The sequence below is a fragment of the Garra rufa genome, chromosome 12 (assembly GCF_049309525.1).
Source record: "Garra rufa chromosome 12, GarRuf1.0, whole genome shotgun sequence".
Taxonomy (NCBI): domain Eukaryota; kingdom Metazoa; phylum Chordata; class Actinopteri; order Cypriniformes; family Cyprinidae; genus Garra; species Garra rufa.
In genome coordinates, this window is record NC_133372.1 from 18,687,288 (window position 1) to 18,700,178 (window position 12,891).

The 12,891-nt window shown below is 45.4% G+C and overlaps 1 protein-coding gene and 1 long non-coding RNA gene across 2 annotated transcripts; both read left to right on the plus strand.

Moving 5' to 3' along the window:
- The first annotated feature begins 7,156 nt into the window (after window positions 1-7,156).
- On the plus strand, window positions 7,157-8,572 carry LOC141347649 (uncharacterized). Its single transcript, XM_073852632.1, has one exon. The coding sequence runs from the start codon at window positions 7,174-7,176 to the stop codon at window positions 8,023-8,025; it is 852 nt and encodes a 283-aa protein (XP_073708733.1). The 5' UTR covers window positions 7,157-7,173; the 3' UTR covers window positions 8,026-8,572.
- A 1,521-nt stretch (window positions 8,573-10,093) lies between these two features.
- On the plus strand, window positions 10,094-12,595 carry LOC141346387 (uncharacterized). Its single transcript, XR_012357206.1, has 4 exons — window positions 10,094-10,395; window positions 11,324-11,406; window positions 11,495-11,566; window positions 12,547-12,595. It is a non-coding gene; the product is annotated as an uncharacterized lncRNA (long non-coding RNA).
- The last annotated feature ends 296 nt before the right edge of the window (window positions 12,596-12,891 follow it).

Below are 12,891 nucleotides of genomic sequence, written 5' to 3' on the forward strand. Positions count from 1 at the left end.
CCCCGAGATGATGGCTATGCTTTCCCGGGCCGCCGAGAGGGTAGGGCTTGAATGGAACCCTCCATCACGTCCCGACCCCTCTCGGCTGGATGACTGGTATCTTGGGGTGGCCCGCGCTGGTTCTCAGCGTCCCACCCCAGTGCCCTTCTTCCCGGAGGTGCATGATGAGCTTACTGGGACGTGGACGGCACCTTTTACTGCCAGAAACCGCTCCAGTGGCACGTCCTCCCTCACCACCCTTGATGGCGGACCAGCGCGGGGGTACGCGGCTGTCCCGCCGGTGGAGCGTGCGGTGGCGATGCAATTGTGTCCCGGCGCCGCTTCCACTTGGCGGGGCAACCCGTTGCTCCCCTCCCCGGCCTGTAGGCACTCGTCGGCTCTGATCGGCAGTGCCTACACGGCTTGTGGCGCTGCTGGCTCCGCCCTACACGCTATGGCGTTGTTACAGGTCCATCAGGCCCAGGCACTGAAGGACCTGTACGAGGGTGGTCACGACCTGGAAGTTCTACGTGAACTCCGTATCGCTACGGACCTCGCGCTACGAGCGACGAAGGTTACGGCGCGGTCTCTGGGTCGTGCGATGTCCACGATGGTGGTCCAGGAACGCCATCTCTGGCTGTGTCTGGCCGACATGAGGGAAGCAGACAAGGTCAGGTTCCTGAATGCCCCCGTGTCCCAGACCGGCCTCTTCGGCGACGCGGTCGAAAACTTCGCCCAGCAGTTTTCGGCCGCCCAGAAGCAGACTGAGGCCATCAGTCATATCCTGCCCCGGCGTGCTCCCGCTGCTGCCTCCACCCAGCCGCCGGCGGCACCTCGGTCTGCTCGTCGCCGAGGGCGGCCCCCTGCCTCCGCCCCCACTCCACAGCAGCCTGCGCAGCAGCCTTCACGGCGGCGCCGTGGAGCCGGTCCCAGGGCGGCTGCCCCGCCCGTCCAGGCTCCCACCAAGACCAGTGGGAAACGCAAGAATAAGCGTCCCTGAGACGGGCGACCCAGAGATGGAGGAAGCTGCTCTTCGGGAGATGGTGATCGCACCACTCCCTCCCCCGGAGGAGGGCCGGGCGGAGAATCTTTTGTTTCCTTTAAAAAAGTTTCTTTTAAGAAACCCGTCATCGGCCTCACTGTCGGTGACACCCAAATTTTCAATAAAAGAGCAGTTTCTACTATCTCTGGGTCCCCAGAGGGGACAGCGGGTGTTGCACGGGTTAGCCCCGGGCTTCACCCCCTCTCCCCTCCCGCCAGCAAATGGCGCTGGGCGGTTGGAGAGTGCGGTAAGACGGACTACTCACGCACCAGCTGCCAGAACGCAGGTAAATGTCTTGCACACACCACACACAGACACTCTGACCCCGCTTCGGACCGGCATAGAGACGCCCGAGCGGGGTCCCTGCGTTCCACCTCGCTGCCCCCCCGCGGGTACGTCAGTGGTCCCGCTGGTCCCTCTTGTACGTTGGCTGGGGGCCTGGAGAGGGCTTCCCAGTCCGTCTTGCTGGCTCCTCCGGACCATCAGGCTCGGCTACGCGATTCAGTTCGCCCGGCGTCCGCCTCGGTTCAGGGGCATCCACTTCACTACAGTGAAAGTAGCAGATGCCCCTGTCCTACGGGCAGAGATTGCTACCTTGCTGGCGAAGAAAGCAATAGAGCCGGTCCCTCTAGCCGATATGAAGACAGGGTTTTACAGCCCCTACTTCGTAGTACCCAAGAAAAGCGGCGGTTTACGACCGATCCTGGACCTGCGCATCTTGAATCGAGCTCTTCACAAGCTACCTTTCAGAATGCTCACACAAAAACACATCCTCAGATGTGTTCGTCCCCAGGATTGGTTCGCAGCGATCGACCTGAAGGACGCGTACTTTCATGTTTCGATCCTTCCGCGCCACAGACCATTTCTGCGGTTCGCGTTCGAAGGCAGAGCATATCAGTACAAGGTCCTGCCCTTCGGGCTGTCCCTCTCCCCCCGTGTCTTCACGAAAGTCGCGGAGGCGGCCCTTGTTCCCCTCAAGGAACAGGGCGTTCGTATCCTCAACTACCTCGACGACTGGCTGATACTAGCACACTCTCGAGAGCAGTTATGCGAACACAGGGACCTGGTGTTGGCACACCTCGCCCGCTTGGGCCTTCGGGTCAACTGGGAAAAGAGCAAACTCTCCCCCATGCAGAGGATCTCTTTTCTTGGTGTGGAACTGGACTCGGTCAGCCAAACAGCTCGCCTCACGCAAGAGCGGGCTCAGTCGGTGCTGAACTGCTTGAATACGTTCAAGAGCAGAGAAGTGGTCCCACTGAAACAGTTTCAGAGGCTCCTGGGGCATATGGCAGCAGCTACGGCAGTTTTACCGCTTGCCCTGCTCCATATGAGACCACTTCAGCACTGGCTTCGTGGCCGAGTCCCGAGGAGAGCGTGGCAGCGCGGCACTCTCCGGGTCAAAGTAACCTCGGCCTGTCGCCTAACCTTCACCCCGTGGTCAGACCTAGCTTTTCTTCGGGCAGGAGTTTCCTTAGAACAGGTCTCCAGGCACGCTGTGGTACACACGGATGCCTCCACCACCGGTTGGGGAGCCACGTACAACGGGCAGGCAGTGTCGGGGGTTTGGACGAGCCCCCAGCTACACTGGCACATCAACTGCCTAGAGCTGCTGGCAGTACGCCTTGCCTTGAACCGTCTCAAAGGGCGCCTTCGAGGCAAACACGTGCTGGTCCGTACGGACAACACTGCGACCGTTGCGTACATCAACCGACAAGGTGGTCTACGCTCCCGTCGCATGTCACAGCTCGCCCGTTCTCTCCTCCTCTGGAGTCAGAAGCATCTGAGGTCGCTTCGTGCCATTCACATTCCGGGTTTGCTCAACCGTGCAGCCGACGAGCTCTCACGAGCTGCGCTTCCCGGAGAGTGGAGACTCCATCCCCAGTCGGTCCAGCTGATCTGGAGACGTTTCGGGAAAGCTCAGGTAGACCTGTTTGCTTCTCCAGAGACGTCCCACTGCCAGCTCTTTTACTCCCTGACCGAGGGTACACTCGGCACGGACTCCCTGGCATGCAGCTGGCCACGGGGCCTTCGCAAGTATGCGTTTCCCCCAGTGAGCCTTCTCGCACAGACACTGTGCAAGGTCAGGGAGGACGAGGAGCAGGTCCTGTTAGTGGCGCCTTACTGGCCTACTCGGACCTGGTTCCCAGAACTGATGCTCCTCGCGACAGCCCCTCCCTGGCGGATTCCTCTGAGGAGGGATTTACTGACACCCTGTGGCACCCGCGTCCAGACCTCTGGAAACTACATGTCTGGTCCCTGGACGGGACGCGGAGGTTCTGAGTGATCTACCCCAAGGAGTGGTAGACACCATCACTTCGGCGAGAGCTGCATCCACGAGACATGCTTACGCCTTGAAGTGGAACCTGTTCGTCGAATGGGCTTTCTCAAGAAATGAGGATCCCCGAAGATGCTCGGTCGGAGTCGTGCTTACCTTTTTGCAGCAAGGGTTGGAGCGTAGGCTGTCACCCTCCACCCTTAAGGTCTATGTAGCCGCTATTTCTGCAAACCATGACCCCGTTGAAGGAAGGTCAGTAGGTAGGCACGACCTGGTCGTCAGGTTTCTCAGGGGAGCCAGGAGGTTAAATCCTCCTAGGCCCCCCTCCGTACCCTCTTGGGACCTGTCTCTGGTGCTCACAGCACTACAGCGGGTCCCCTTTGAGCCTTTACAGTCAGTCGAGCTGAAGTATCTCTCTATGAAGACTCTGCTCCTGCTGGCATTGGCCTCCATCAAGAGGGTAGGGGACCTGCAGGCGTTTTCGGTCGACGATTCGTGCCTTCAGTTCGGGCCGGCAGATTCCCAGGTAACCCTGAGGCCCCGGCCTGGCTACGTGCCAAAGGTTCCCACTACTCCCTTCAGGGACCAAGTGGTGAGCCTGCAAGCGCTGCCCCCGGAGGAGGCAGACCCAGCCCTAGCTTTGCTTTGTCCCGTCCGAGCATTAAGATGCTACGTCGACCGGACGCAAAGCTTCAGGACCTCAGATCAGCTCTTTATTTGTCACGGAGGACGGCAGAAGGGGAAGGCCGTCTCCAAGCAGAGGATGGCACACTGGATAGTGGATGCCATCGCCTTGGCTTATCAAGCTCAGGGCGTGCCCTGCCCGCTCAGGTTGCGAGCTCACTCTACTAGGAGTATTGCATCCTCCTGGGCGCTGGCTCGTGGCGCCTCGCTATCTGACATTTGTAGAGCTGCGGGTTGGGCGACCCCTAACACGTTCGCTAGGTTTTATAGCCTTCGTGTAGAGCCAGTCTCCTCCTGTGTTCTCACCTCAAACGGGTAGAAGCACTGAGAGGCACTGGCTCAGGTCAGCTTGCTATCTTCTCCAGAGTGTCCATGAAGACCCTGTCGAGTCCTCCTTCCTCGGCTCCAGACGTAGCGGAGCGTCTAGGCGCCAGGCCTCTCTCGATGAATCTTTAGAACCGATAGAAGGCTTAGGATACATGAGAGACTTAAGTGAATCCCATATGTCTTCCACGGTACCCACAGAGACCGTGTTTCCCCGGTAACCTTCTACCATCTTCACGAGGGTTCAATCACCTCCATTCTTCCATATGTCCTAATTGAGCCATATGCGTATTGCTCCGAACCTCCTGCGGGATGGGTGGGAGCTCCGCACGTTCCCAGTGCTCCAGCTTCACTAAGTAGGTAGTGCTATGTTATACAGTGACTGGTCTTTTCTGATCCGCCCTTGGCCTTAGCAAAAATTGGAGGCCAGGTGGCTTGCTCAGGACACTGGAGGGGGGCAGCAGCTGCGGCGCTTTGCTAGGGATCCCAATTCGTTGGTCTCCGACGTGACGTCGTAGAGACCGACTGAGAGGGAACGTCTTGGTTACGTATGTAACCCTCGTTCCCTGAAGGAGGGAACGGAGACGTCACGTCCCGTCGCCTCAGCTGCTGTACCACCGCTGTGCGGCCGGACCCAAGCTCGGCTCCTCAGCGAAATCCTGTCTATGCATTGCACCTGCTGTGTATTTATGCTCACGCTGTGATCAGCGACAGCTGGATGCAATCATGCATGCCAATGTGCATTGGCTCGTTTAGTTTACACACGAAGAGGATTGGTATCTCTAAAGCGATATCCCCAATTCGTCGGTCTCCGACATGACGTCTCCGTTCCCTCCTTCAGGGAACGAGGGTTACATGCGTAACCAAGACGTTATATTTATTTGTTGTGCACTCATAAACTTTTTTCTCAGGGAGATATTCTTTCACTCGGACAATGATGTGCTTGAAGAGTATACTCTAAGTGGGATGAGAAGAGCTTTGTTAGGACACATGCCAGATACATGGGTAAGCCACAACTGCATATTTTAAGATTATTGATCGTCATGCCAAATGTTTTGATTATTAAACAATAATAATAAAGAGTCTGATCTCCTTCCAAAAATGTATAAAATGTAAGTTTTTGGTATGTTTTCACTGTCATTTATTTATGTGCTGTCCCATTTATGTACATTCATTTTGATAGGAGTCCATCTTCAATGCGGAGAGAGATCAGTATGCAATTATGACTTTGTTGCATCATAAGAAAGAACGGCATCTACACTAATACCAGTCTGTTTTGTTCTCATTCCGAGGCCACCGTAGACACCCAGATCCAGACTGTATCCAGATCAGATGGTCACTGCAGTCCACTGGATCCAGTCCGGATCCAGTCCAGATGGTGGATCAGCACCTAGAGATGACCTCTACAGCCCTGAATGTCAGCGGAGACCAGGACAACAAAATGAGCCCTAGAGACAGGTTGCACCCTAGTGAACACCTCGTCAACTACACACCCATTGGCACAAGACCACAGGAACCAGACAAGTCCTCAATTCAATCTGACTTTATTGCAGCCTAGTTTTAAACTGCTGGTTTTGTCAGGCCAGAGGAGAATGGAACACTATTTCAACACACTATTTACCTTTTTAACACTGTAAACCTGCTTTGACACAATCTGCATTGTAAAATGCACTATATAAATAACGGTGACTTGACTATTGTACTTGATACTTGTCTCTGATATTTCACCTGGTAAATGGATGTGAAATTATCCTGTTTTTTAGATTTTTGTTATTTAGTTTTCCAATTTTACTGGAGCACTTTTGTGATGCTGCAAATGTGAGTGGCTATCTAGCTTGGCTAAAAGCTGCAGAGTAATGCATCTCGTCATGCTGAAAACAAAGAATGAGACTACTCTCTCCAACGAGGTCCAAACTCTTAGCAAAGACTGTTATTTAAGCTGATAAATGTAAGCATTACAAACCTTATGACATTAAAAGCACATATGGACCAAATAAGAATTTGTATTTTGTGCATTTGTATTGATTTGCCTTGACATTATGATGTTTTAATTGTAAAAGCGTGTTTTTTAAATGTATTGAAAACACTGAATGTGAAGACATTTTGGTGCAGGGAAAAATATTTAAAATATTTAAATTAAATAATAAATAGATGTAACGTGTATTGTTTTGTGGGTGTATTTTATAATATATTCACATGAACACTGGTGCAGTGTTGACCAGTTAATCCATGAGTGTTAATTTTGAACACCAAACTTGGTGTTTTTTTTTTTTATCATCCATTCTGGTGTTAAAATTTTACATTGTAAGAGTTTGTTTTTAACACTGTTAGGGTGTTAAAAATGTTAACACTTTCAAAAGTGTTAGTTTAACACTTTACTGGTGGCATCCAAATATACACTGGCAAAGTGTTAGTTTTAACACTGAAAGAGTTAAATTCACCCTTTAAAATTTGCAGTAACAAACCTAAGTTACGGTGTTAACAGGTATCTATTCTATTACTGTGCCAGGCATAAATCGTATGTTTGGTGCATCTATACGTAAGCTTTTTAAAATTACTGGGAAAATATACTCTTGTTCCATGTAATTACAGGGTAATTGTGCCATCTGCGGGTTGTAAATTAATGTGGTGATTGTATATGGTACATCTGATGGTTCTACATAGAACCATTTGACAAAGGTGCCATATAGCACCTTTTAAAATAGGTGCTATATAGCACTAAAAGTGGTTCCCCTATGATTACGAGCCAAAGAACCACTTTTAGTGCTATATAGCACCATTTGTTTTTAGAGTGTGGGGTTAACTTTTACTTATCTTTTTCACTTTAGATATGATGGCACTGAAAGAGGAGAGTGAAGTACTGAATGAAATGGAAGAGAAAGATCGTGATTTCACAAAAGGAGAAAAATCTTTTAGTTGTTCACAGACTAAAATGACTTCCTCAAGAAAAAAGACTCGAAAGACAGGAAGAAGTTATCTCACCTGCCAACAGTGTGGAAAGTGTTTCAAACAAACAGAAAGTATTAAAAGACATATGAGAGTTCACACAGGAGAGAAACCGTATGCCTGCCCTCAGTGTGGAAAGGGTTTCACTCAACCTGGGAACCTTGGAGTCCACATGAGAATTCACACTGGAGAGAAACCATATACCTGCCAACATTGTGGAAAGAGTTTTACTCGATCTGGACAGCTTGCAGTCCACATGAGAGTTCACACAGGAGAGAAACCTTATGCCTGCCAACAATGTGGAAAGAGTTTTAATCGTAAACCAAACCTTGAAAGACATATTTTAATTCACACTGGAGAGAAGCCTTATACCTGCCAACAGTGTGGAGTAAGTTTCACTCTAAAAGGAAGCCTCAACAAACACATGAAAATTCACAATGGAGAGCAGCCTTACAAATGTGATCAGTGTGAAAAGAGTTTTGATCAACAAGAAAACCTTGAAGTCCATTTGAGAACTCACAGAGAGAAACCCTACTCATGCTCTCAGTGTGGAAAGAGGTTTAATTATAAACAACACTTTGAAGAGCACATAAGAATTCACACTGGAGAGAAGCCTTTCACCTGCCAGCAATGTGGAAGAAGTTTCAACCAAAAGGGATCCCTTAACAGACACATGAGAGTTCACTCTGGAGAGAAACCATTTGTATGTGGTCACTGCGGAAAGAGTTTCAGATATAAAGCAGCACTTAAATGCCACATGAGGTTTCACACATGAGAGAACTGTATTTTTAAGGTATCAGTGTGACATGAGTCATAATAACACCAGAGAGAAGTCTTTGTCTTTGCTGTGCCAGCACTGTTTAAAGACTTGCAGAAACAAGACAAAAGTTAAAAGTGTAATTGCATTAATGGATGGAGCATTGGTGGTAATATGTAACAGTAAAGAGCAGAGGAATAAAGTGAAAAAAAAAATGAAAATGGTATGTGAGCAATGATTCTAAGTTCCAATCAAATAGGTAATAAAATATGGAGGTGTGGAGTAATAACTGGGGTCCCATTAAGTGTGAACACAGGAATATAGGAGGAAATGTAAAAAGCCGAATACTTACAGATGACTAGAGAGTATTGTTTTCTCACCTGAGCTCTTTCACTCATTTGGTTTCATAATGGAGTCTTCAATGGTAAGCAACATGGGTAATTTTTCACCAGCAAGGTCCAGTAAAATACCACCACACCAGAGTGAATCATTCTCGGTGTCAGGAGCATTGTGAAGGACTGAATTACCTCTGCTCCTGCAATTTATATCAGGACTGCCATGATGTATTCATATTTTAAGAACTTTTGTAGCCATACGAAGAGAATAAACTGGTTTTATAAGTGAAGCTGGTAATGCTGTTTTTGAGTTTATTCATTATCTGCTGACATCTTAATAGATTTAATAGTCTTTTATTTGCAGTCGATTTCAGACCATTGCTTTTCAGCCAGACCCCGAGACAATGGAGGCACCATTTTATCATTTCTAGGTAAATTGAGCAGCACATCAAAACACACCACAAGCGCTCATGGTCGTTATTTGTAATGATCTATTAGCATTACTCCCTCTATTATTTTTATCTAGAGCACTAAATAGAAGCCCTTCTCGTGTGCGTTACTTCTCTATAAAGACACCAAGCAACATTAAACGTAAAATGCATTGATACTTTGCTAAAACAATGCAAGAAAAAACAACAACACTGCAAATATACCTGTTTGTTCAAACCAATTTGGTCACAAAACTTTTTTCCCCAACTACATTTAGCAGTAATTTGCAGTTTAAGAGCATTTTAAAATAAACATAATTGGTATAATGGCATTAAAACAAAAATACCCAACCTTTTGCCATTTAGGGCAAGCAAACTGAGATTAATGACCACTGGTCTAGCTAGTAAACCAGCATTTTCATTCTGTTCTCAAGCAAAATAAAGCTAATTTTAAAAGAACAAAAAAAAAAAAAAAAATCAAAAGAAATGTGATTTGTAATGTACACAAGTTTTACAGAGATCGTAACATCACCCAAAAGACAACAAAAGCTGGTCTACCAGCATCCCAAGTGTGGTCCAGCCTGTTCAGGCCCAGATCAACTTTTGTATCCTTTGGATCCATGCAGGTTTTGTGTAGGCAGCTCTGTAATGCAACTAGGAGAATACAAACAACATTGACTGGTCATTCTTTAGCCACTCAATTAAACTGGAATGGATCAAACCGAAAGAGACCTATTCAGAATCTGTTGTTTTATATAGGCCAGCGATGCTCAAATCTGGCTCACAAGATCCACTATCCTGCAGAGTTTAGTTCTAACCTTAATCAAACACAGCTGAGCATGCTAATCAATGTCTTTAGGATCATTAGAAAAGCTCAGGTGGGTGAGTTTGATCAAAGATGGAGCTAAACTCTGCAGGAAAGTAGATCTCCCTGCTGAAAAAACAGCTAATACCAGCCTAGGCTGCTTGGCTGGTTTAAGATGGAAGTAGCTGGTTTTAGTTGGTCACCCAGCCTGGCCAAAACCCCTCTAAAACCAGCCTGCTGACAAGCTATGACCAGCTAAAACCAGGCTGGTTAACCAGGTAAAACCAACCAACCAGCCTCAGCTTTAGCTGGGTTTCCTTGTCAAAAAATCCTACACAGCAAAATCGCTGGTGTAAAAAGAACACCCACAGTGTCAAATTTAACACCAGCAAAGTGTCTATATGTGTCCACACTATAGAGGGTAAATTTTACACTTTTGATAGTGTAAAATTTTTCACACCCATTGAGTGTAAATTCAACACTAATTATTGTTAATTTTAAACCTACACTGAAAAAAATGATTATGGCCCCAATTAAATTAAGCATGATTCAATTTCGCTAGTTTAAATAATAAAAATTTAGTTTTTGATTTTAATTAATAAGTATTAATTGGTTTTAAGCGAATTACATGTGTTTTAAATCCAAGCCATGTGAATTAATTAAATTCAGTTAGAAAATATTAAGTAAACTTTCTGCGCATGCGCACAAATGCACATTCTCCCTGGCGCCAAAAGGAGTTTCCAGTCACGACTCAGTCAGGTTCACGGTGGGAACTTTTCATTCCGGACCCGGAGTTTTCATCATTCGGTCGATTTACACGGTGAGTAATATTTATGTGAGTAATAATGTAGTGTAGCACTGTTTATTACAGTAAATCGTTTGTTCGCTGTATAAATAATATCTGCAAAATGAGTCTTTGGGAGAAATTCCACAGCGACCAACGGACGGTCACAAATAACTTACACAAATAACACAAATAATACTTTTTTATGTGACAGAATGTACTTTTAAGATATTTTTGTATGAAAATGTAGTTGTATAAGCCTAAAATACGCCGTTTATTTGAAAGGATAGCGTCTATTTAAATGCTTAAGCGCTTTCGGAGATGCTCAGGCCGGTAACGTTATTGGTGTTCCCGCCTAGTTAACGTTACCACAGCCAGTCCTTCGGGAATCTGCCGGCTTCTAATGTGGTTAAACATGACATATAACGTTAAATCCTTTTGGACGGGTCATGTTTAATGTCCTTAACTTGTTTGTTCAAGAGCAGTTTGTTTTGGCGGAAGGTAAGGTAACTAGTGCTTGCGTGATACCGAAAAAAAATTATTAACTTCTGTGGCAACTATTGCATTTAAAGCAATGATGGGCAGATCGTATCCTTAACTGCGTGTTTGTACTGTAGAATTGTTTCCACAGACTCAAACTTTATTTGTGGTGTTACGTTTGATGTGTTTCGTTCATACTGGACACCATCACAACTCCAAATAACTATGCCTTGTAATAGAAAGTTCCGGGAAATCAAAAATATGGACGAAGGCATGAAGTTATGAGGGGAATTTCCAGTTAGTTCCTATCAGTAAATCTCACAATATAACATTGGATTTCTGAATGTTTTTAGTGTTCACAATTATAATCATGTGAACATGCCCCTTTTTGCTAGCTTTAATGGTGCAGCATGTAAACTGTTTTAAACTAGCAATAATAATTATTGTGTTTTTACTTTCATTTGAGGGATGTTCCTGTGACTAGGACACATACCATTTCCTTGATGCCAAAGGAAGTTTCCAGGTTCGCCACTTTCCTGAAGTTGTATTATTCCAGCAATATGCACAGTAAGTATTTTTAGTATTAAAGCATTTTACAATAAACAGTTGACTTTAATGAAATATATCATATAATGTAATATGTTATGTTCCACAGATCACTGCTGTTTTCCAGAAAGGAGGTCTTACTGGGAGGAAAATGGTCAAATATTTCGGCATTTTACAGGAGGTATGTATTCATTTATCAAGTGTCTTTTCCTTTCCCATGTGTATTATTATTTAACACAGTGATGTCAAATACAGTGTCCAGACAAAAATGTCTCTGCTTGAATTTAAATTCTACTTAAATTTCAAATACTAAAAGGGTTATAGTTGCCCAAAAAATGAAAATTCTGTCGTTAATTACTCACCCTCATGTCTTTCCAAACCCAGAAGACCTTAGTTTATCTTCAGAACCAAAAAAAATTAAAAAATTTTTTTTAATGAAATCTGAGAGGTTTCTGGACTTGCATAGGCAACAATATAACTGGCCCAAAAACGTACTAAGGACATAAGTGTAACCATTTATGTGACATCAGTGGTTCAACCGTATCTTTACAGAGCTAAAGAATAATTTTAATGTGCAAAGAAAACAAAAATAACTTTATTCAACAATTCTTCTTCCTGCCTCCATTGTCAAGACTACAATGACATATGCGTGTGTTTTTCTTTGCTTATAAACATGGTTCAGCCCATGCATGTTCATGTCAGCAACACCAAACACTTGTGTCATGGTACTCTCATGAATGGCAGACGGTGGCGCGGAGGAGTCTGTATTTTTGTTTTCTTTGCGCACAAGTATTCTCGTAGCTTCATGAAATTACTGTTGAACCACTGATGTCACATGGACTATTTTACCAATATCTTTAATGTGTTTCTTGGCCTAAGAACATTTCAGTTGAGTTGCGTTGCTGTCTATGCAGGGTTAGAAAGCTCATAGATCTCATTAAAAATATATAATTTGTGTTCCATTTGCAGATTAGGAACAACATGTGGGAGATATACAAATAGATTTGTCAGTTTTCTTTCTCATCTGCTTCCTTTCACTTTAACTTAAAAAAAAAACAGCTGTTTATGATGACATACTGATGTGTTTTTGTGCATATTGGCTGGTAAATATCAGTTGATACCCAACCCTACTAATAACAGTTTCTTTTTATTTAAATATAGGACAGTCAAAGAGATGACTCCTTGAAAGACCCACAACACATCACCATGGGCAAACCTGTAAAATCCATTACAAATTGCAGTTTGTTGCATGACATGAACAGTTTTAGCACTATTGTTTTATTCACTATTGAAAAAATACAATATACTGTTTAATCACTATATACTGTTGCCTGTTTCCACATATTTTTTTATTAATTTTGCAATTCCAAGTCCGCACTCAACAATGTGGCCTCTTTCACCTGTGAATTTTTGTTAATTTTTATTTTGTGAATGTGCAACGTTAAGTAAGCACTTGTCTTCCAAACACTTGTTGTATATACAAAGAAACTGTTACTGAATTTACAT

What these genes read in the sequence shown, in the direction of transcription:
- LOC141347649 (XM_073852632.1), top strand. Translation starts at nt 7,174, where the DNA reads ATGGAAGAGAAAGATCGTGATTTCACAAAAGGAGAAAAATCTTTTAGT.